Consider the following 25894-nt stretch of genomic DNA (forward strand, 5'->3'; position numbering starts at 1 on the left):
TGCTGCCACCTCTGTCGATATCAGAAACTGCCCAGAGCAGGAGAGGTTTTCTATGGTGATTCACTATTGCACTGGACAGTTCCTTACATGGACAGAGGTGGCAGCAGAGAGTACTGTGTCACTGGAAAGAATACACCACTGATGGATCGGTGGTCTGTTATATACACAGCATTGATCTCAATGGGAGATCAGTGCTGTGTATATAGAAGTCCCCCTGGGGGCTTCTAATTACTGTATAAGAAAAAAATAAAGTGTTTTTATTAATAAATAACCCCCTCCCCCAATAAAAGTCCAAATCATCCCCCTTTTCCCATTTTAAAAATAAAGATAAAAAAACAAACAAACATGTTTGGTATCGCTGCATGCGTAATCGCCCTAAATAATAATTTATATATTTCATGATCCCTCACGGTAAATGATGTAAGCGCAAAAAAATTCCAAAGTGCAAAATTGTGCATTTTTGGTCGCATCAAATCCAGAAAAATTGTAATAAAAAGCGATCAAAAAGTTGCATATGCGCAATCAAGATACCGATAGAAAGTACAGATCATGGCGCAAAAAATGACACATTAGACAGCCCCATAGACCAAATGATAACAGCGCTATAAGCCTGGGAATGGAGTGATTTTAAGGAAAGTTTATTTTCAGTAAAAGGTTTTATTTTTTTTTACGAGCCATTAATTAATATAAAAATTATACCACTTGCATATCGTTTTAATCGTACCGACTTGAGGAACATATATAACATGTCAGTTTTTCCATAGGACACATGGCGTAAAAACAAAGCTCCCCCCTCCCCCAAAGAAAAAGAACTGCATTTTTTTTTTTTCAATTTCACTGCGCATATAATTTTTTTATGGTTTCGTAGCATATTTTAGGCAAAAATTCAGCCTGTCATTGCAAAGAACAATTAGTGACGCACAAAAGTAAGGCTCATGTGGGTCTGTAGGTGTTAAAAGGCAACTGCTATGGCCTTATATACACAAGGAGGAAAAAACGAAAACGCAAAAATGAAAATTAGCCCGGTTCTTAAGGGGTTAAAAACTTTTTGCCCCTCTAGAGTACCCCTTTAAATTTTTGTAAAATTAACATTATCCCTATCTTACTGCAATAAAGATGGTATGGTTTCATGGTCAAAAATGATACAGCATTCAATTTCTCATCTTCAACGTTTGTCCACGTGATTGTACCATTTATACATTTTTCTTTAATGGGATTCAAACGTCATAAAGTAATAATCATGTTGGCGCCCAGCCACAAAGAACCATTTAAAAACTCCTGCAAGTAACAGTTAACATAATCTATTACATCTGACAAGACCCTTCATATTTCATTCCGCCCACTTGACAGACCAACAGGAAATTATCAATTCTTTCTGGAGTATAGATGTTTGATGGAATAACAGTTCCCTTCACATATTCCTATCAGACAACTCATAATCATAAGCGCTAGACATACTATATGTGCGTCATGATCCATTAATATGATTGTGCTGCCTTTATAGTCAGACTACAGCTGTCATTTTACTCTTCTCTTCAAAGTGTTGCATTCACATGTAAACAAGTTCTTCAAGATATCAGACCTCACTTCCCATGACCATTTGATCACCATAATAACTTGATTTTAAAGTTGAGATCAAAGTCGCTTTTTACTGTTAGTGTTTCCAGAATTTGGTGTTTTAGATTTAAAATTATGGTTTAAGACTATGTTCACACATAGTATTTTGGCCGGTGTTTTTGCCAGTATTTTGGTCGGTATTTGTAGCCAAAATCAGGAGTGGAACCAAGAGAGAAAAACTATAATGTAAAGATTTGTACAATTTCTTTGGGTTCAGCCCACTCCTGTTTTTTGTTGAAACAATATTGACCAAAATACGGAGCAAAATGGTGTGTGAATAAAGCTATATATATGCACCACTATATATATATGCACCACTTTTTTTTTTTTTTTTAATTAGACGGACGTTCTTAGGCCTAATGAGACTGGATTTTATAATGACATCCGTGATAGTACAGAATATGAAAAAACAGCCGTTTTTTTGGCCTCCTTAAAGAAAGCCGTCCAACAGCCAAAATAAAAAGGTGTTTAACATAGCCTTAAAGTTGAAGTCTGGCGAAAATTTTTATTAAAGAATTGTATTGCCCCCCAAAAGTTATACAAATCCTCAATATATACTTATTACAGGAAATACTTATAAAGTGCTTTTTTCCCTGCACTTACTACTGCATCAAGGCTTCACTTACTGGATAACATGGTGATGTCACTTCCTGGATAACATGGTGATGTCACTTCCTGGATAACATGGTGATGTTACTTCCTGGATAACATGGTGATGTCACTTCCTGGATAAAATGGTGATGTCACTTTCTGGATAGCATGGTGATGTCACTTCCTGGATAACACGGTGATGTCACTTCCTGGATAACATGGTGATGTTACTTCCTGGATAACATGGTGATGTCACTTCCTGGATAAAATGGTGATGTCACTTTCTGGATAACATGGTGATGTCACTTCCTGGATAACATGGCGATGTCACGCCACGACCCCCAGAGCTGTGCGGGCTGCGGGAGAGGATGATGGCAGGGGGATACTTAGTGTCCCTCCAGTGCCCTGTGTCCCTCAGTGTCCCCCTGCCATCATCCTCTACAGCAGCCACAGCCCGCACAGCTCTGGGAGTCGTGGCGTGACATCACCATGTTATCCAGGAAGTGACATCACCATTATATTCAGGAAAAATTAATAAAGCAAAAAATGCTTTATACCATATCCCCTGTTGATTTAGATTCTGAAAGTTATAATGACAGGGAACCTTTAATATCTGGCATTTATAAAAGCTGATTTGCAATTTTGCACTTTCTTGTAAGCATTGCCCATGGTTTAACTGCTTTCTATAATTTCCGTCTTTATTTTATAAGTTAATTTATTTTGTGATTTGTTGTTTTTGATTAACTTTATTGATTGCGCTAATAACTTTTATACATTACTTGTTAGTCTCACTATAAATTTCAGGGTTTTTCATTCAAACTTTTCTTAAAGTGTGTAGCTCAGTCTAAGGTCTGTTATATTGGCAGCCAGCACTGGGTATTACGAAAGAAGTGTAATAAGCCTATGATGAAGCTGGTTACTTAGTATTCTGGCAGCAGCATTCTGCACTGATGTGATAAAGATTCATTCAATATGATGAAAAAACATTTAGTACCAAATGCTTGGTTGAACAAGTGCATTTTGAACATACTTTAGAATGTTGTACCTCTAGAGAGTCTATATCAATGAGTCATAATTTGTTTCTACAAACTTAGCTGAAACTTTTACTAAATATGTCTGTGGGGATTGCTCAGCTGTGCCATTCTTCAAATATGGTTGGATTATACATTCAATAAGGAATAATGTTAGAAAAAAAAAGGCCATAAGCTTGTGTTTCTTTAGGAATTAAAAAGAACATAGAATGTGCATCCTCCTCATTATCCTAAATATACGCTCGTCGCATCAAATACATTTATTATACTTGAAGTGGAACTAATAAGAATAAATATTTCTTCATGAACACTTATACTTCAAATTGACTCCTAAATAGTCCTTATAACCCCTTCCAGTTAATTTAGTTTATTTGAAACTCTGTCGAGTGAAGTTTTCATTTTTTAATAGCATGAATGTGTTTTCAGCCATTTTCTGGTGGGAATACTTTGAAAAGTATAGTGTCCAGATCCCAACCAATCAAGCTTTTAACATATCTGTGTAGGGCTAGGTTCACATTGCGTTTTTGCAATCCGTTTTTTTTTTTGGGGGGGTGGGGGAAACGGATGAAAAACGGATGAAAAAAACGGTTGCATTTGTGTGCATCCGTTTTGATCCGTTTTCCCATTGACTTCTATTATAAAAAAAAAAAAACGGATCAAAACGGATCCTTTTTTTTTACGGACACAAAAGTAGTGTCAACACTAATTTTGTGTCCGTAAATAAAAAAAACGGATGAAAAAAAAAAAAACGATTGCAAAAACGCAGTGTGAACCCAGCCTAACGTCAAACTTTTTTTCCCCCCAAACATATTTTATTGGATTTTATCATTTAAATGACAAAACAGTACAATGTACAGGTGTGTATGAATCCATCATTAAAGTCCAGTTCCAGTTTAGAGGGTACAATGTCAAACTTTTTAAAGGCTAAGTTCATACAACGTCTTTTTTAGGTGATTTTTTTTTTTTTTATGATGGCTGCAAATAATATTCATAATTTTATTTTATGTTTGTTGTAAATTAACGGTCAATATTTAAAAAACAACAACTTTTTTTGCTTAAAAAAGACCTTGCGGGAACAATGCTTTTAAGGAGTTGTCTGCCTATGGCTATGTTCACACAACGTCAAAAATAGAGAAAAGGCGGACGATTTTGCTATTTAAAATAACGTACATTTTTGCCATGATTTAACTGACTGCATTGCAATGCATCGCAGTCAATGGAAAATGGACTTCCAATGCACACAATGTATTGAATAACGGATGTTATCGCCACTGATGTAAAAATAATTATCATGACAATTATTTTTGGACGTCTTCTTATTAGTTGTTCACACACAGTTTTTCTTTGGTCACCGTTCTTTCTCCGTTTTTACTATTAAATTTAATGGACTTTTCAATTAAGCCGAATTAAGCTGAACATGTGAACATAGCCTATGAGTGTTTTAGGTATAAGCCCAGGAAAAAGGCTATGTTCACACAACGTTTTTTTCAGCTCCGTTTAAAATGACGTCCGTTATTTTGAGTCTAAAATAATGGACGTTTTTCGAAGCCTGGCATCCCCTTAGTGCAATGATGGGTGTTTGCACATTATTTTAGTTTGGGGTTACTAATTGGCCTTTGGTTGGGACTTAATTGAAAAATCCATTGAATTTAATAGTAAAAACTGAGAAAGAACGGTGACAAAAGAAGAACTGTGTGTGAACAACTAATAAAAAACGTCCGCTATTTGCAAAAAACGTCCGAAAATAATGTTCATGTTCATTATTTTGACGTCCGGGGCAAAAATGTCAATTTTTCAATGCATTGTGTGCTTAGGACGTCTGTCTTCCCATTGCCTTGAATGCAATGGCGCTGGAGTCAGTTAAATTGCTGCAAAAACTGACTTTTTTTTAAATAGCGAAATCGGACGTTTTTTCTTCATTTTTGACATTGTGTTAACATAGCCAAAGGGTGATTAAAAAATAAATAACAGTTAAGATGGAGCAACATAATAGAAGTGGCAGAGAAGCCAGGGAGGTGAGTTCTTTTCTTTTTTTTTTTTTTTTTTTTTTAAAGGGGCACATACTGTATGTAGAGACTATCCTGCCTGGATAACCTCTATGATCTTGAGAATGATAAATTTTATCGTATCTTTTTAAAAATGTTTTAATATTCTGAAAGTATATATTTGTTATATTATAATTTTACACTATATCATATAAAAAATATTGCAGCACTTAACTTTTTTTTTTTTTTTTAACTTTATAATTAGGTGAATATTGGTATCCTCATTGCAGTAACCAGAATCATCTCCAGAATTAGTGCTGATAACTATAAGGTCCACAGAGATGCCAATGCTTTCAAGTAAGTGTTTGGTTATGAAAACATACAGTATCTACAGTATATTGTTTACTCATTGCTTTATTTGTTTTTGGATTATCATATAAAAGCCATGTTCACATATATGTTTGTTTGTTTCTTTAATTACAACCGTATTTTCACCACTGCCATTCATTGATTTATCTTTCGGGAAGGGCAAAAGGTATTTTTACAGTCTTTAGAAAGACTGTCTTTTTTAATGCTTTTTGGACATCAAAACAAACCATATGCAAAAAGATGGGGGATAAAAAAAAAAAAAACTGCCAGAAAAATGAACATGCTACTTATTTTGATGGTCATGACTAGAAATGAGCATGCTTGGTCCAGTATGGTGCTCGACCGAGTACCTCCTGCTACTCTGATGCCTGGGTTACAAAAAGCTTGCTGAAGTCTTGTGCTGATAGAAAAAAAAAAAGACCAAAGGCAGGAAATCTCGGCCAGTACGGAGTGTTACGGTGCCATGCGTTCATCAGTCACATGACTGCCTTCTCTGACATCCTGTGTTTGGTCTTTTTTCTTTTCAACTAGCACAAGACTAAAAAAGTAACACATGAAAGGCATGTTTTGTATAGTTTGTATGATTTTATCATGTACTGTCATATATTAATAAAGTATTGATGATGCTATTTAAAAGTGAACATTAAAGAGGTACTCCGGGCTAGGGGTATTTTTTGTGTACGGCCGGGGAGGGGGTAGATATAGAGGCCACCATCCACTTACCTCCCCGATTCCAGCACCTGGGTCCCAGATCGCGCCACCCCGTTCTCCTGTCCCGCTGACACTTCCTGGTCTGAGCTGCGGATTGGGACGTCACGTCTGAAGGCGCAGCTCAGCCACTCAGCGGTCGTAGCGGGGTCCCACCTCGACTGCTGAATAGCTTAGCTGCCTTGGGATGTTACGTCTCAAGCCGCAGCTCAGACTAGGAAGCGGCAGCGGGATGGGAGAATGTAGCGGCGTGATCCCGGACCTGGAGAGGTAAGTGGATGGTGGCTTCTATATCCACCCCCTCTACGGCCGTACACAAAAATACCCCTAGCCCGGAGTACCCCTTAAATAACCTAATAGTGGATCCTTCGTACCATGATCAGATTTGCATCTTCTAGAGTCTAGACTAAAGGGATTTTTAAATGGGCCGATTATTGTGCAAAAAATTTGGTAAATTGTTTGAATTTAAGCGATATTCTTCTAGTCTCAAAGCGGCAACTATCAAATGACGAATGAAAATTCATCTGTATGCCATTAATCGCATCTTTACAGCTGACCTCAAAATCGTTGCTAATTATTCGCAAGTCTCTGGCTATGTTCACCCTTGGTTTAACAGCGTCTGTTGCATACTGTAGATCCTGCAGCTGCCTGTCATTAATCCCTTAAATCTATAATGATTGCAGCATTTACGGAAGTCAGTGACAGGTTAAGCACCTGTCACTGACTGTTTGGGACCCCCGCGGCCACTCGTACCGACGGGCGGGGGTAAGCCAATTCCCTCCATCCTGTTGGATGGGCGATCTGTGAATGGCACAGATTGCTAATAACACTGATCTATGCTATGCTAGCATCTAATGATATCAGGTTTTACAGTGAAATAAAAGTGATAATAAAAAAGTTTTTAAAAGTATATCTAGTTTTTCTATGTATAGGACATTCTTTGAATTAGTTAATACTTTCTTTTATTTAAATTGAGTGATAACAAGGAAAAATAATAATAAGGGGTGAAAAACTTTTTTAGGTTAAAAAGTTATCGACTATTGTCCTTTACCATATAAATATAAACCAGCACAGTGTTCGGAGGTGCACAGTCCATCCCTGGCATTTAGCTTTTATGTATCTCTTACAGCAGGCACTATCCTGTATATACTGTCGCTGCATACATGTCAGTACATTAGATAAATGTCACTCTCTGCTTATATGGTTTATTATCCTCATAAAATATTCTCATCCGAGTCTTTTTATTTTCTAAGTTACACAGCGTCTTTTCTACTCTTGAATCCATTTGTGAAGGGATGCGGCTATAATTGAATCCTTGTAGGTAGCCTCTGAACGCTGTCACTTGACCTTTACCTTCTAGAAATGTCTCATTCCGTCATAGCTTTACTTGGTTTGTTGATGAAAAGCAAACTCTGTCGAATAAAAGCGAGTAACTGCTGTGACGGCTGAACAATGGCCCAGCGCACAATGAAACAACGAAAGAAGCGGGGAGGATACTTTGCTGTATACCAACAGTATGTCTTCTATAGTCTTTTATATAGTTTAATAATGCTAGAAATATGATTTCCTTTCTTAATAGATGTCATTATAGTCGATCACTAGAGCATCAGTGTGAATGTAGCATTGTCCTTGTGGAATCGAGTGTAATGAAGCTTATGCTTCTATGATTATGTAGATCAATGGACTTCCTGTGAATTATTCTGCTATTCGATTAAAACTGCCCCCCCATGCATATTTTTGTCAAAACAGTCTTTTTCTTTTACCTTGTATTCTAACATGGAAGAGTCTAGCCCACCCCATCTGTAATGACTAGGAAAGGGTATGTAACAGGATTGTGAGACCAATTACTGTCTTCTGAGTATTGGATGTAAAGAGAAAGAAGATAACTAGAGATGAGTCTATTGAGTCTATCCGAACCCCAGCATTCGGCATATCGGGGGCTGCTGAAGTTGGATAAAGCTCTTAAGCTGTCTGGAAAACATTAATACATGGATATGTTTTCCACATAGCCTTAGGGCTTTATCCAAGTTCAGCAGCCCCCGCTATGCCGAATGCTCGGGTTCGGATAGACTCGAGCATGCAGGAGATTCGCTCATCTCTAAAGATAACCTGCAACCTTCAAAAGTTATCCGCTTCACATGCTAGAAAGGCTATGTTCACACAAAAGGTGTCCGCTTTTTCTTTTTAAGGCCATTTTCACACAACTTAAGTTCTGTACTTGTTGCAACTGCCGTGGTTGGTACAGAACTTACGTCGTGCTACAGGCCGACGGAATCCTGGCCGAAGTGTATACACATGGTATACACTCCAGCCGGGATTCCTTGCGGCGCTGTAGAAAACTGACATGTCAGTTTTCTGCGGCCGATATTCAATGAATAGCGGCCGCAGAAAACCCTGTCATTTCACACAATGGAGCGTGCGGCTCCGGACGTACGCTCCACAGTGTGCTGTGGGAAGCTCTGATGCATCAGAACTCAGCAGCGCAAAAGATCATCTGGCCGGTACTGCAATTACAGAACAGACGGTCTCATATTAAATGTGAACATTTAAAATGACGTCCATTATTGCCGCAATTTAACTGACTGCAGTGAATTGAAGTCAATGCAATGACAAGCATCCAATGCATACAGCGTATAAAATAACGGACGTTATCTGCGCGGACGTCAAAATAATAATCATGTCAATTATGTTCAGACGTCTTTTGCAAACAGCGGACGTTATTTTTTAGTTGTTCTTACACAGGTTTTCTTTTTTCACCATCCTTTCTCTGTTTTTACTTCTAAATTCAATGGACTTCTTAATTAAAGACACATCCAAAGGGCAATTAGTCCACCTAAACTAGAATAATGTACCAGCAACTGACGGGCGGCCGATCCTGAAAATAATGTACGTAATTTTGGACTGAAAATTTTTAAAATTATAAACTGACAAGAAAAAATGTTGAATATAGCCAAACACTTAAAGGGGTTGTCTGGGGAAAAACTGATACTTGAAGGTGTATTGCACTGAAACATAACTTGATATGTTGCTTCCCATGGTGAGACTTACAATTCATTCCATACTTGTTATTATCTATTCAGTCTCCTTCTCTCAGTTTTGAGTTGCAGCTTTCTGCTAAAGACACACAAAAAAAAAAACACTGCGTGAGCTTTTCTGCCCCCCTCCTTGTTCCCCCTCCCTTCGAGACAACTGATGTAAATTAATCCCTGTCCACAACTTTGTAGCTTTTTTGTAATGCCAGGAGGGTTAATCTGAGGTCAAGTTGCTAATGAACTCACTGTAATTAACCCTCCTAGTTTTACAAAGTTGCAGATATGGACTTGTTTACATCAGCCATCACAGAAGGAAGGGAGAGTAGATGGGTTGAGAGCAGAGACGGTCAGCTCAGATATAGTTTTTTGTGTCTTCAGCAGAAAGCAGCAGGCTTATAACTGGAGGAAGGAGACTGAATACATAATAACAAGCATGAAAGGAATTGTTAGTCTCCCCAAGGGCGGCAACATACAGTATGAAAAAATATGTTAAATACCCCTTTAAGCATGTTTCCAGGCTGCGGAGGACATGTCAGTAATGTAAACTTCAGGAGTGAAGTGTTTTTAGAAAAAACAGAATTTCAAGAGCAAGAGGACACAGTGAGAGGTTAGTTGGGGAAAGATCAGAAGCAATGTGAGAAAATAATAATTTACTGAAAGAGTAGTAGATGCTTGAAACAAACTTCCAGCAGATGTGGTCGGTAAATCTACAATAACTGAATGTAACCTGCCTGGTATAAACATATATCTATCCCAAAACAATAAAAAGGGAAATACTGAGAGGGCCGACTAGATGAAGAAGGGGGGGGGGGGGGTGCTTTTTCTGCCAACAATCTTTTATTTCTATGTTACCTACCTGTCTCATTCCCTCACCGCTGCCAGATCCCGGGCCACTCACCACTGTCTATGTTTTCATAACATTCAATCACCTCTCGTTCCCACAGGAAATGGACGTTCAGCATAGACTTTAGACTACATGCTGAGCATCTATTTCCTTTGGAAGCGGAGTATCATCATATTTTATGAAAACCTAGACAGTGGAGCAGAGCGGGCGGCCCGGGATCCGGCAGCAGTGAGGGAATTCCCATTTAAAGGAAAGTTTAAAGGAAGCATAATCATAACAATCCAAAGGTAATTCATTTGAATATATATCGTATATAGGTACGGGGTGCTGTTTTTCTGATAAAAAGAACTCTAAATCCTCCACTTCTGTTCTCACAGCTATCAAGTTGGCAACAAGCTTTCCCAATATATACTCCCAATATATACGATAATTAAAGGGGTGCTCTGGAGAAAAATAAAAATGTTTTTTTAAATCAGCTGGTGTTAGAACGTTATACTTATTTGTGAATTACTTTTATATAAGAAAAAAAACCTCAAGTCTTCCAGTACTTATCAGGAAGTGGTGTATTCTTTCCAGTCTGACACAGTGCTCCCTCCTGCCACCTCTGTCCATGTCAGGAACTGTCCAGATTAGTATCAAATCCCCCCCCAAATCCCCCCCCCCAAAAAAAAAAAAAATAAAAAAAAATCTCTACTGCTCTGGACAGTTCCTGACATGGACAGAGGTGGCAGCAAAGAGCACGGGATTATTCCTTTAAAGGGGTTATCCAGCACTACAAAAACATGGCCACTTTCTTCCAGAGACAGCCCCATTCTTGTCTTTTGCTGCTCAGTTCCATTGAAGTGAATGGAGCTTAATAGCAAACCGCACCTGAACTGGAGACAAGAGTCGTGTTGTCTCTGAAAGAAAATGGCCATGTTTTTATAGCAATGGATAATCCCTTTAAGGCTCTTTGGTCCTGTATAAATCTTATATCTCAGACTTAGGCGGCATTCACACGTTCCATTTTCCGCACGGAACACGGACGTGGAATGCCTGTAACGGACTCTCCCCCTGCCCGGGCAGCATCTGTAATTAGATGCTGAGAGCGAAGGAACTGTACAGATATGCACAGCGCTGTAATGACAGAGCCGCACGGCTGATTCATTACAGCTCGACGCATATCTGCATATGCTCCCAACATCTTATCACAGATACTGCCCGGGTCGGTGGAGAGTCCGTTACAGGCATTCCACGTCCGTGTTCCGTGCGGAAAATGGAACGTGTGAATGCAGCCTAAGATTTTCCTTAGAAGCACTTATATCAGTATACTGTAGGTATATTTGTTATGATAAATAGAATCCAGTGGAGCATGTTTTTGATGGGACATCTATCACCTATCCACTAGAGGGCGCTTAGCCATTTCCATAAGTGCCATAAGAATGAAGCAGCAGGGTGCATACATGACTGATGCTTCACTTAAACTACTCCTTGCTGGGATCTTGTGGCTGGGGGTCGGGGATCAGCCTAAGAGATTGAAACAAAGAATTCAGAAAGCCATTGATTGCTTTAAGTGTCATAGATTAGATGTCAGCGTATATTTATTAATGGACACGTTTTACACAACCCAGACCCATTTCACATTTTTTCTATGCATAAATAACAATGTAATAAAATCGTTCATCTCAGAACTGTGCCAGATTAAATAATTACACTCCGTATATCCCTTTAATCCCTAACGTAAATGGGACTCAGACAAGCAGTAAATTAAGCTGGAATTTTAAACATTGTAAAGTAATTAATGAAAGTCATGGTCATTAATTTATAGTAGTCGGGACTCCACAATATTCTATTAAATTGTGTGCACAGTCCCAGAAGACGGGTGGACAGGATTCCTCCTCTGTGTAGATTATCATAATGACTTTACTGGGCATAAAATAATAATAATAATTAGGGAAGAATTATTTGCCAGGTGTAATTAGAATGTTTATAATTGTGGAGATTTTTAGAGTAGAATATCTATATTAATGATGAGCGAACATGTTCGAATATGTTGGTATGTTCATACAAACATGGCGCTAATTGTTTGAGTTTGCAGATCACAAACAAATGGTTATAATGATCATTTTAGAACATTTTTGGACATGCGAGGAGAATGTGTGGAGAGTGTAATGGTGATGTAGTAGCAATGTTCACTACTGGCATTACCACGATACGCTGTACGGTTAGCGTCATTACGTAAACGCTGAGTAAAATTTTCTTACAGTCTCTCCTGATTCTTGTGCCGTAAGGTAGGGAGAGTGATATGATCAGGGACAGCATCTGAATGTAGTTATGCAGTTACTCACAGTGGTAGTTAGTCAGTGTAGGGAGGGAGAGCTGACCGAGTAGGGCTTAGAACATTATAAAATTGTCAGTGTAGGGAGGGAGAGCTGAACAAATAGGGCTTAGAATGTTGTGAAATTGTCAGTGTAGGGGGAGAGAGCTGACCGAGTAGGGCTTAGAATGTTGTGAAATTGTCAGTGTAGGGGGAGAGAGCTGACCGAGTAGGGCTTAGAATGTTGTGAAATTGTCAGCGTAGGGAGGGAGAGCTGACCGAGTAGGGCTTAGAACATTATAAAATTGTCAGTGTAGGGAGGGAGAGCTGAACAAATAGGGCTTAGAATGTTGTGAAATTGTCAGTGTAGGGAGAGAGAGCTGACCGAGTAGGGCTTAGAATATTGTAAAATTTTCAGTGTAGGTAGGGTGACAGAATCCAGCGTTTAAGCACTATAAGGATTCATTTCTTAACCCTGTAGTCTGTGAAAAAAACCTTAAGAATCCAACAGTCCTTTTTAGGATATATATATATATATATATATATATATATATATATATATATATATATATATATATATTCCATCAGGGCCGGACTGGGACCGAAAAGCAGCCCTGGCACACAATACCTAACAGCCCACAAAATTTGCTGATATTCACACAGTAATGTATCAAAATAAGGATGATTTCACATAAGCGTGTTATTTGCATATTTAAGCCAGACTGGGACAGGCTGTCCACAATATGGGCTTGAAAAAATATGCAAGTAACATGTAGAAGTTAGACTTAGAGAATACATAAGGGTGCTGCAGGGGTTAACAACTCACCTGCCCTGATGCAGCAAAGTGTCACAGATGTTGCTGTCCTGATAGTGATCCTTAGGAATGATACTTTCTGCCTCTGACACTGCTGACAATATATAACACAGACCTTCACCTCTAGTCACTGAGCTGAGGGGGCACCAGCCACACAGGACCACCACAGGTGAATGAGGCAGCCACAGTCAGCCTGAATAGAAAGGTAACTGGTCAGCCGACCACACAACAAGGCATCATACATAGACACCCACATACACACAGCATACATAGACACCCACATACACACAGCATACATAGACACCCACATACACACAGCATACATAGACACCCACGTACACACAGCATACATAGACACCCACATACACACAGCATACATAGACACCCACATACACACAGCATACATAGACACCCACATACACACAGCATACATAGACACCCACATACACACAGCATACATAGACACCCACGTACACACAGCATACATAGACACCCACGTACACACAGCATACATAGACACCCACGTACACACAGCATACATAGACACCCACATACACACAGCATACATAGACACCCACATACACACAGCATACATACACACCCACATACACACACACACACATACACACAAATACACACAGCACACGTACAAACACAGTACCACACATAGACACACATACACGCAGCACACATACAAACAGTACCACACATAGACACACTCATACACGCAGCACATGTAGACACATAGCACCACACATAGACACACATACACAGCACACATAGACACACAGCACCACACATAGACACACTCATACACGCAGCACATGTAGACACATAGCACCACACATAGACACACTCATACACGCAGCACATGTAGACACATAGCACCACACATAGACACACACATACACAGCACACATAGACACACAGCACCACACATAGACACACACATACACAGCACACATAGACACACACATACACAGCACACATAGACACACACACACACAGCACACATAGACACACACATACACAGCACACATAGACACACAGCACCACACATAGACACACACATACACAGCACACATAGACACACACATACACAGCACACATAGACACACAGCACCACACATAGACACACACATACACAGCACACATAGACACACAGCACCACACATAGACACACACATGCACAGCACACATAGACACACACATACACAGCACACATAGACACACACACACATACACAGCACACATAGACACACAGCACCACACATAGACACACACATACACAGCACACATAGACACACACACACATACACAGCACACATAGACACACAGCACCACACATAGACACACACATGCACAGCACACATAGACACACAAATACACAAAAATGTCAGGTATTACTGTATTTAAATTAACTTTTGACACATAACAAAGATGTTAAATAAAAAAATAAAAAAGTAAGATGTCCTAAAATAAAAATCGGATCAGCTCCTTTTATAATGCAGACGTTCTGGTGACCGTAATGTTTACAGGCTGTGAGCCATGATACCATGCAGGTCATGTGATCACTGTGATTGGTTGCAGTGTACATGATATCATCACACTGCCTGCATCCCTTGCTGGCCACAGACATAAATCAGCCTGCAGCTACACAGGATAGTGGGGTGCTGCCTGCTATCTACTTTATTACTGGAAAGCAGCGGCTGTCCACGGATCTGGGCATGAAGCTCAGGAATCACAGAGTGGGGGTGCAACAGAATATGGATGGTTGGAGCATTTATGTGCCACCCAGACAGCCCACATGTACATATACATGTACACATATAACACATATGCATACATCTTGTCATACTAACACACACATAGTCACATGACATAGATATACAACTACACACATACATGTCATACATATACAAACACATGGTAATTACATGCTATCTATATGCCTCTATAGTGCTAAAACACAACTAGACACATGACTACACAACTAGATACACAACAGATGTGCACACATGGCACATGCAGATACACAAATTACACAGATACAGACACATGCAGATTACATTTATACATGTATAGTACTAACCCTGACACAGACAGACACATGACAGATGTGCACACACACATATCACACAGATATTCACACACAGACAGGCACATTACACAAATATTCACACACACACACACACACACACACACTTACTTTTTATACAGGTGTAGAAGCTCCAGGTGTGCACTTGTCTCCATCTTTTCTCCCTCTGCTCAGGGCCATGCTGCATGCAGCCCTTCCCCCTCTGCACCCGACTGCAGAGCTGTATAGAGGAGGGGGCAGACATCACTCCGGGGGTGGGGATCAGGACAGAGAAGAGGGGGGGGGGGCACTGCTGATCTTCCTGCCTGTCACCTGCACGTTTATTAACTGTGTGGAGGGGAGCACAGCTCACTGGATGGTCTGTGGTGTGTCCAGCCTGGGAGCTGCTGAGAAGGGGAGACCATCCATATAGAGTGCAGAGGGGGACATAAGTGCAGTTTGGGTGCAGGCCCGGGCCCTGATAACTGCTCTGACCTGATGGTGGCTCTGAACGGCACCGGCACACACGCTCACAAGCTGAGATGAGGCCCCTCAGTCTAGTGGAGGCCCCTCAGCACAGACGATTGGCAGTGGGTGGCCCTGTGGCTGCCTGTTAGCTTGTCAGTGACATCTTTGACAGGAAGTGTCTGGCAGCTGCCGGGGCCTCCTCAGTCCAGCAGGGGGCCTCAGCAGAGACGACTAGTGGTGTGACCGAGTAACTACCTGCTAGTTTTTAATAAAGGAATATTTAATTATTCACCCCAGGCGGCCCCCACGGACTGGCACTCTGGCAGCCCAGCGGGCATATGCCAGATCTGCCAGATTGTCAATCCGGGCCTGTATTCCATGAATCTTTCTGTCTGGCTCTGCTGTGTGCCAGTGATTGCAGAGTGTAATTAATATACACAGTAGGATATAAGTCATTGCGTATATACACACGGGTGTATAAAAGATACGCTAATGCTACGTACTGTAATTGCTTTGCTATTACGTATTTTACACTTTGCACCTGATAAGCTGTACGCATGTGGGTAATGTTTGTGAATGTTTTTTATGTTCCTGTTCGGGATCCGAACCGAACATTGGAATGTTTGCTCATCGCTAATCTATATCTATGAAGTTTATACTCTATGGCTATGCTCACACAATGTCAAATATAGAGAAAAGGCGGACGATTTTGCGATGTAAAGTAATGTCCGTTTTTGCCGCGATTTAACTGACTGCAATGGCAATCCACTGAAGTCAATGAAATGAATGTGCACAATGTATTGAATAATGGACGTTTTTACCACAGACGTCAAAATAATGATGGTGATCATTGTTTTCGGACGTTTTTTATTAGTTGTTTACACACAGTTTTTCTTTTGTCACCGTTCTTTCTCCCTTTCGGCTATTTAATTCAATGGACTTTTTAATTAACCTGCACCCAAAGGCCAATTAGTAACCACAAACTACAATAATGTGCAAATACCAGTCATTGCACTAAGGGGAGGCCAGACAGCTAAATAACATCCGTTATTTTAGACTCAAAATGACAGATGTAATTTTAACCCTTTGAGGACCAGGCCCAAAATGACCCAGTGGACCGCGCAAATTTTGATCTTAGTGCTTTCGTTTTTCCCTCCTCCCCTTCTAAGAGCTCCAGCACTCTCAGTTTTCTATCTACAAGCCATGTAAGTGCTTATTTGTTACAGGAATAGTTGTACTGTGTAATGGCGTCATTCATTTTACCATAACCTGTATGATGGAATTCCAAATATATTATTTATGAAGATATAAATAGGTGAAATCGTAAAAAAGAATGCAATATGGTAACGTTTGGGGGGCTCCTGTGTCTACGTAATGCAGTATATGGTAACAGCGACATGACACTATTATTCTATAGGTCAGCCCGAACACAACCATATGCAGGTTACACAGATTCTCTAATGTTATATATGTATTTTTTTTATGAAATCCTTTTTTTTGGCAATTAAATATTAATAAAATGGGCCTATTGTGACGCTTATAACGGTTTTATTTTTTCACCTACGGGGCTGTATGGGGTGTCATTTTTTCCGCCATGATCTCTAGTTTTTATTAATACCATATTTGTGAAGATCGGACGTTTAAATCACTTTTTATTGATTTTTTTAAATATATAATGTAACATAAAATCGGTAATCCGCGCTCTTTTTCCCCTCTTTTCGTGTACGCCGTTTACCGTTCGCAATGACGCTTATTATATTTTAATAGATCAGACAATTACGCATGCTACGGTATATTATATGTTTATCTATTTATTTATTTTTATATGTTTTATTTATATAATGGGAAAGGGGGGTGATTTAGACTTTTATTGGGGGAGGGGTTTTGGGGTAGTGTGTTGGTGTTTTGAACTTTTTTTTTTTTTACACTTTTGAAGTCCCTTTGGGGGACTTTTACATCCAGTACTTTGATTTTTACACTGATGAATGCTATGCCATAGGCATAGCATTGATCAGTGTTATCGGCGATCTGCTCATTGAGCCTGCCTGTGCAGGCTCAGTGTAGCAGATCGCCGATCGGACCGCACGGAGGCAGGTAAGAGACCTCCGGCAGTCCGTTTCAACGATCAGGACCCCCGCAGTCACACTGCGGGGGTCCCGATCGGTAAGTGACAGGGGACTCCCCCTGTCACTTACACTTAAACGCCGCGGTCGCGCCGCGATCAAGGCGTTTAAGGGGTTAATGACACGCGTGTCATCACCTGCTATGAAGCGCGCTCCGCTCCGGAGCGCGCTTCATAGCGGGAAAAACACCCAGGACGTAAGGTTACGTCATGGGTCGTCTGGGGACAGACTTCCATGACGTAACCCTACGTCTAGGGTCGTCTAGGGGTTAAACGGAGCTGAAAAAAAACGTTGTGTGAACATAGTCTCTTGGGGAAATTTATTTAACATGGTGTAAAGTGAAACTGGCTTAGTTGCCCCTAACAACCAATCAGATTCCACCTTTCATTCCTCACAGACTCTTTGGAAAATGAAAGTTGGAATCTGATTGGTTGCTAGGGGCAACTGAGCCAGTTTTACTTTACACCATGTTTGATAAATCTCCCCCTATGAGTATATCTATATGCTAAGTTTTTTTCCAATGACCTATGACATTTCAAAAGGTCTGGATTTGATTCTCATTCCACAAATGCACTATTGGAATAAATGAATGAAAGTTATAGAAGTGACCGTGAAGGAAAAGTGTGTTGAGATAATTGTGAGGATCTTAGAAATGTCCTTTTTATAGCACCACTGTTTTATTGACAGCATGAATTTAATTATAATAAAGTTAATTAAATTATATTAAAGGTCATTTGGGTTTTATTATGAACAATAATTAGGAAGATTGCTATTATTTTCATTAACAAAGGGCTAAAAATGTGGCTTAAAGGGATTTCCCATAATGATCTTTTATTGCATATTGACTGCTATAAAATCCCGTTAAGGGAAACCCCTTAATGATTTATTTGCCGCCATCAATATAACGAAACGGCGGTCTTTCTGCACTTTGTTCTAGAGGTGGAAATATAGTCTTAAAAGGAGAAATCCGGAAAAAATAATTTTAAGATATGTTATTGCCCAACAAAAGTTATGAAAATTACTAATAGACACTTATTATGGGAAACGCTCCTATAGTGCATTTTCCCTGCACTTACACATCAACTGCCGCCTCCTGCTGCTCCAATCCATCCCACCGCTGCAGCAGGAGTCGGCAATTTATGTGATGTGACATCACCAACTTTACAGAGACCTGAACACACCCTGCTGTAGTAAGTGCAGGGAAAATGCACTATAGGTGCATTTCCCATAATAAGTGTCTATTAGTAATTTTTGTAATTAGTAAGTTAGACTTTTGTTAGACAATAATATATCTTAAAATTATTTTGCCCGGACTTCCCCTTTAAAGAACCATGCCCAGCAATATTTTTTATCCTCTAGTCTGTTGCTTAATTACATTATTTAACCTTTGGATGGAGCCAGTTTTCATTTTTGTGCTTTCGTTTTTTCCTCCTCGTGTTTAAAAGGCCACTGTATTTGCATATTTTCCCCTACAGACCCACATGAGCATTTATTTTTTGCGACACCAATTATACTTTGCAAATACAGACTTAATTTTTCTATAAAATATGCTGCAAAACCTGGAAAAATATGTGCACTGAAATTGGAAAAAAAAATGGTGCAATTCCTTTTATTTTGAGGGGTTTCATGTTTACGCTGTTCACCCTATGGTAAAACTGATATGTTTTCTATGTTCCTCAGGCCAGTATGATTACAACGATATGTAACTTGCATGACTTTTATTTTATTTGATGGCTTTTAAAAAACTAAAACCTTAAAAAACAAAACAAAATGTGATTAAAATTGCTCTATTCCTATCCTTATAATGCTTTTATTGTTTGGTCTATGGGGCTATGTGAGGTGTAATTTTTTGCGCCATGATCTGTACTTTCTATTGGTTCCTTTGTTGCATATATGCAACTTTTTGATCACTTTTATTAAATTTTTTTTGGCATTTGATGTAAACAAAAATGTGCAATTTTGCACTTTGGCGGGTTTTTGCACTTATGCAACCGTGCACTTATGTTTACCGTGCGAGATCAGGAGTGTGATAATTTAATAGTCCCGACAATTACGCACGCGGCAATACCAAAAATGTTAATTTTTTATTTATTTATTTTTATTTATAAAATGGGAAAGGGGGTTGATTTAAACTTTTACTAGGATAGGAGATTTTTTATTAATAAAAAAAAACTTGGTGGACTTCTATATACACAGCACTGATCTCCCATTGAGATCAATGCTGTGTATATAATAGAGCACTGATCCATCAGATCAGTGCTCTATTATACTGGTCTGCAGCAAACCAGATACATTGATTGCCAAGCCAGGATCAGCGCTATTCCGATGCTGAGCCCCAGGCGGCTCAGTAGAAGTGATCTCCCCTCCGAGATCCCCTCACTAAACACCAGGGACAGGGGGCCAAGGGGGTCTTTGACAGCAGCATTTAAATAGTTTATTAGCCAGGAGCGGTGATCGGCCGCGCTGGCTAATATCTGCGGTCCCCAGCTGCACATAGCAACTGGGGACTGCAGATGAGGCACTAAAACAAGACAACAAAGAGGTAATTTGTTAATTTAGAGCTACATCACCAGGCTATCTCATCTGAAGTCAGCACTGACCTCTTTGACCTCTGAATACCGGCTTTCATACAGCTCCCACTGTGTAATCCTTTGTTCTCTTCTCTCTGCTGGCGACTAATCTCCCTCCTCTCCCTCTCTCCTCCCCTCTCCATAGATTAGACAGGGCTCGACTGATGTAAACTAGTCGAGATTTCCTCATAAGGAGATAGGCATATTTGCCTAAAAAACCCAATTACAAAGTTTCTGAAAATCGCCCGGACTATTGATTTATGCAAAAAAAAATTTAAAATTAAACGACGGTGATACTTAAAAAATAACAAAGTTTGAACATAGCCTTTCTGTCATTCTTACCATTGTGTTACTGTATGTATGTTTGTGTATATGTACAGTATTTTTAGGCATATAAAGCGACTGGGCGTATGGGACGACCCCTGACTTTTAATCAGATTGTCAGGGGTTTGCCTTATACGCCGGAAAATGTTAACCTTTGCCTGACCGCAGCACTGCTACGATCAGGCAGGGGTTAACTTCAGCTAAATGAATAAATTAACAAACAGTTAACTCACCCGGGTCCATTACCGGCCTCTGCACGTCTTCTTCTCCGCTGCCCGAAGCCTTCCCGAAGAGCCCAGCGTCTAATCGGAGATGCTCGGCTGCTCGGGAGAGCTTCGGAAGAATGACAGAGGCTTTGGGTACTTCCAGAGCCTTCAGAAGCCTTTGTCATTCTTCCGAAGCTCTCCCGAGCAGCCGAGCATCTACTGATTAGACGCTCGGCTGCTCGGGTGGGCTTCGGGCATCCCCGATGCACCCAGTGTGTGTCACACTGTCTGCGCCGGGGAACGGAAGCAGAGAAAAAGACGTGCGGAGGCCGGGACCGGGCCCGGGTGAGTTAACAGTTTTTTTTTGTTTTTTTTTCAATGGCCACCCCATACGCTGGGGATACGGCCATTTTTGAGCCCCCCCACTGTATGGGGCAACTATTTCTGGCGTATAAGACGACCCCTGAATTCTGACAAGATTTTTGGGGGTTAAAAAGTCGTCTTATACGCCGGAAAATACGGTATATTTTTATTGCTTGGCTACTGAAGCACGGATAGTTTTACTCGTTTTAAGTTGTCTTTCTTATATTTATACGTCACTTCTTAGCTCTACATGTTCCATAATCTAGTATCCCATTACCTCATACAAAGGCAAACATTTGGAATAGGTTCGCAATTATGTAACTATGTGAATATCTGTTTTCTGCTGTCTGTGGTGTGGGATCAATTCTATATCAGTAAGTATTTTACTTACTCAGAGGAAAATTCTGATGTGAAAGGGACCTCATGTCTTCTTGTATTGATGAACGACTCGAGTATTCTACAAAATCTCTCTGTAGTCCAGTATGATCCTCATCAAGAGCTGGTACATTGTGTGCCGCCACAATCCAATATTTTAAATCAATGCCGGCTTCCTGATCTAAAATTCTGACCTTTTTTTTTAATTTTTTTTTTTTTATTTTAAGTATATCCATTAAAGGACAGTGTCAAATATCATAACCCTCATGGAGTCTTAGAAGGTAAATTTAACCGATTCTCCAGCAGGCTTCAATTTTCTCAACTACTATCAAAATTTATTCATGATTAATATTTTTTATATATGATACAAAACAATTTGAGAAGGTTCTTGACCTGTATGACAAACACAAGCAGAGTCATCACCCATAGAATATATTGGTATCTCTTTAACATATACACTATCAGGCTATGTGCACACTGCGTACATGACCGGCCGTTCCGTGAAAAGATCATCCCAGCCGGTACTGCAGTACCGGCCGGATGATCTTTCCGGCCGCAGTGTTCTGATGCAGGGGCATCAGCGCACGCCCGCATCAGAACTCTCATAGCACACAATGAAGCAAGCAGCTGGAGCCGCTCGCTTCATTGCGTGAACTGACAGGTCTTTCTGCGGCCGCAATTCACATGTCAGTTCTTTGCGGCGACGCATAGGATCCTGGCCAGAGCGTATGCTATGTGTATACGCTCCGGCCGGGATCCCATAGAAGAATAGGCAGTGTTCCACACCGCACAAAGTACGGCCGTTGTTGCCGATGGCAACAACGGCCGTACTTTTACGTGGTGTGAACATAGCCTCAAAAGTTTTTGGAAAGCCTATGATTCATCCTTTAGGGTATGTTCCCACTTTGGGAACCTAGCAGAGAAAGGCATCAGTCTATCATGATCAAGACGGCCGCCTTTCCCTGCTATGTTCCCGAGGTTATGATGCCTGAGATGCCAAAGATACCTTTAACCTAAAATCACTTGCCATTAAATGTATGTGAACATAGCCTTAGGCTAATATTAACCAATACTTTACACTTTAAGGCTATGTTCACACTACGTAAAGCTACGGCAGTTGTTGCCAATGGCAACAACGGCCGTAGTTTTTGGGCAGTGCAACACAGCCTATTGAGCAATGGCATCTGTGCGGCCCCGCAAATAACTGACAGGTAATTTTTCTGCGGCCGGAATTCAGTCAGTTCACACAGTGAAGCGAGTAGCTCTGGCCTCTCGCTTCACTGTGTGCTATGGTAAGCTCTGATGCGGGCGCGCGCTGATGCGCCCGCATCAGAGCTCTGCGGTCGGAAAGATCATCCGGCTGGTACTTAAGTACCGGCCGAGATGATCCGGCCAGAGACCGGCCGTTCCGTGACCCGGCCGGGGTCACGGAACGGCCGGTCTCATACGTAGTGTGAACATAGCCTTAGGCTGGGTTCACACACAGTATATTTCAGGCAGTATTTGGTCCTCATGTCAGGTCCTCATATTGCAACCAAAACCAGGAGTGGATTAAAAACACAGAAAGGCTGTGTTCACACAATGTTGAAATTGAGTGGATGGCCGCCATATAACGGTAAATAACTGCCATTATTTCAATACAACAGCCATTGTTTTAAGATAACAGCAAATATTTGCCATTAAATGACGGCCATGCACTCAATTACAACATTATGTGAATAGAGCCTTTCTGGGCTGTCAATCCACTCCTGGTTTTGGTTGCTATGAGGACCACAATACTGACTGAAATAATACTGTGTGTGAACCCAGCCTAAAGCAATGTTCAAGTAAAAAAAAAAAAAGTGAAAAAGCATCAACTTCTGTTTTAAAAAATAGCGTCCGTATTACCGAATTATAATTGACGTCAATGGAATGCATTTTAGTTAATAAAATGACGTCTGTCCAATACACATAGGGGATATTTATGAAGGGTCTGCCCAAGATGTATGCCAGGGAGAAGACACAGATTCGCCCCTTCTCCCTGGCATACACGTGCCGCTTGCTCAATGGGTGGGCAGAGGGGGATGCGGCAAGGCAGGAAGGAGGCATAGCCTCCTCCGGTGCCGCATTTATAATGATATATGCCTGCTCGCAGGTGTGAATCATGATCCAAATCTAAACCAGGTGTAGATTTGGTACGCTGGGTGCAGGTTTAGGCCCCCGCCAGCCGGATTCACTAAGAGGTGTGCGCATCTTAGTGAATCTGGTCGAGGGAAAGGGGACAGGGCCCAATTAAGGACCAGCGTAGGAGTACGCCAGTCTAGATAGCCCACCCCCCACCCCCACTGTGAATTAATACCTAGCATTGTTTGTGATAGCCATCAAAATGATGTTCAAGCCATTTATTTGCGACTCTTATTGCTCAAACAGCGGACGTTATTTTATGTAGTTCACACACAAAACATTGATTCTTACTGTTCTTTTGAATTAAATTCAATGGACTTTCTAATTAAAGGCACATCCAAAAATTCCCATCAGTCCACTATGGGGTTCACACAACCCCTTTTTTGAGACGCAAAAATTCCTTTATTTTATAATGACAGCCATTAATAATGATCCTTATTTATGCACATAATTATAAAATAACGACCATTAATATAAAAACAGCGTCCGTTAATTTGCCTAAAAATACATAGTGGGAAAATAGCCTTAGGCTATGTACGCTTTTCATCAAAATAAAGGCTGTTAGTATTGGACGGCCGTCATTTTCACAGCAACTAACAGCTGTTTTATGTGAAAAAGACATAGTGGGACCGTAGCCTAAAATTTTCAGTATACTGATGTATAATGACTAGACTAAACTACACTTTTTTGGCTTTCGTCTGAGTAATGGGTCCATATAGAGACATTTCGCTTTTACATTAATCGTTTTCTCCACTAACATGGTAAGCATGTGGAGAAAATGTAGTGGGAGCCCAGAGTAACATACATAATAAAATTAAAGTTTTTCTTCCTTGTCTTGGTAAAGCAGCCAGAAGCTAAAAATGTAATAACACAAATGTCCTTTGGATTTACAATATACTATATATAGAAATAAAAGGGAAGCACTATAGTACATCCCAACATGAAATTAGGAATAAAAAGTCTGCACCAAGTAGAGATACTGAAGGGTACCTGGTATAGAAAAGCCAGAAATGGGATGTAGACAAAGCCTTGGGGGTGCTCTGTGACCGATGAGTCCAAGTATATTGCAGGAAATTAGATAAATCGTGGCACTCATCACATGGCTCCATCTTCTTACTTCCAGGGATACATTGCAGGAGAGAGAAAACAAGCAGCAGGCGTGTCACAGTGATGGACGTTTCCTGCTCTTGGCACTCTTCTATCACACAGCTGGAAGATTTGCACCAAACAGCCATCACTGTGATGTGCCCGCTGCTAGTTCTCCCTCCTGGAATCTTCAATATTATAAAAATCTGGAGCCATGTGTTGATTGCTGTTGATTTTTTTCCCTGCAATATAAGAAATAATAAAAGATTTGCGTATATATCTTTATACAAAATACAAATAAAAATTACACTATTGCAATATCGTTATATGACATTTATAATGGAGAATGAGTCATTTTTTTTGCCCAAAGACCAAATGTGCTCATATTTCTTAACTGCTAAAGAAAATTTCCATAAAAAGGCTATGTTCACACAACGTCTTTTGAGCTACGTTTAAAATGATGTCTGTTTTTTTTAGTCTAAAATAACGGACGTAATTTAGCTGTCTGGCCTCCCCTTGACTCTTGTTTGCACATTATTTTAGTTTGGGGTTACTAATTAGGCTTTGGGTGCGGCTTAATTGAAAAGTCCACTGAATTTAGTAGTAAAAACGGAGAAAGAACGGTGACAAAATAAAAACTGTGTGTAAACAACTAATAAAAAAACGTCCAAAAATAATGATCACGTTTATTATTTTGACGTCCGCAGTAAAACGGCCATTATTCAATGCATTGGATGTCTGTCTTCCTATTGACTTCAATGCATTGCCATTGCAGTCAGTTAAATCGGGGCGAAAACTGATGTTTTTTGAAATATCAAAATCTGATGCCTTTTCTCTATTTTTGACATTGTG

The 25894-nt window shown here is 40.2% G+C and overlaps 1 protein-coding gene across 4 annotated transcripts in view; it reads left to right on the plus strand.

The window, feature by feature from the left end:
• ADGRD1 (adhesion G protein-coupled receptor D1) overlaps positions 1-25894 on the plus strand; it is a 482082-nt gene that overhangs the window by 402526 nt on the left and 53662 nt on the right. For all 4 annotated transcript variants that reach the window (XM_069961003.1, XM_069961004.1, XM_069961005.1 and 1 more), the window contains one exon: positions 5490-5581. In XM_069961003.1, the coding sequence (XP_069817104.1) occupies positions 5490-5581 (92 nt within the window). The remainder of the gene's footprint in view (positions 1-5489; positions 5582-25894) is intronic.

This window comes from Dendropsophus ebraccatus, chromosome 3 (assembly GCF_027789765.1).
Source record: "Dendropsophus ebraccatus isolate aDenEbr1 chromosome 3, aDenEbr1.pat, whole genome shotgun sequence".
NCBI classification, from domain to species: Eukaryota; Metazoa; Chordata; class Amphibia; order Anura; family Hylidae; genus Dendropsophus; species Dendropsophus ebraccatus.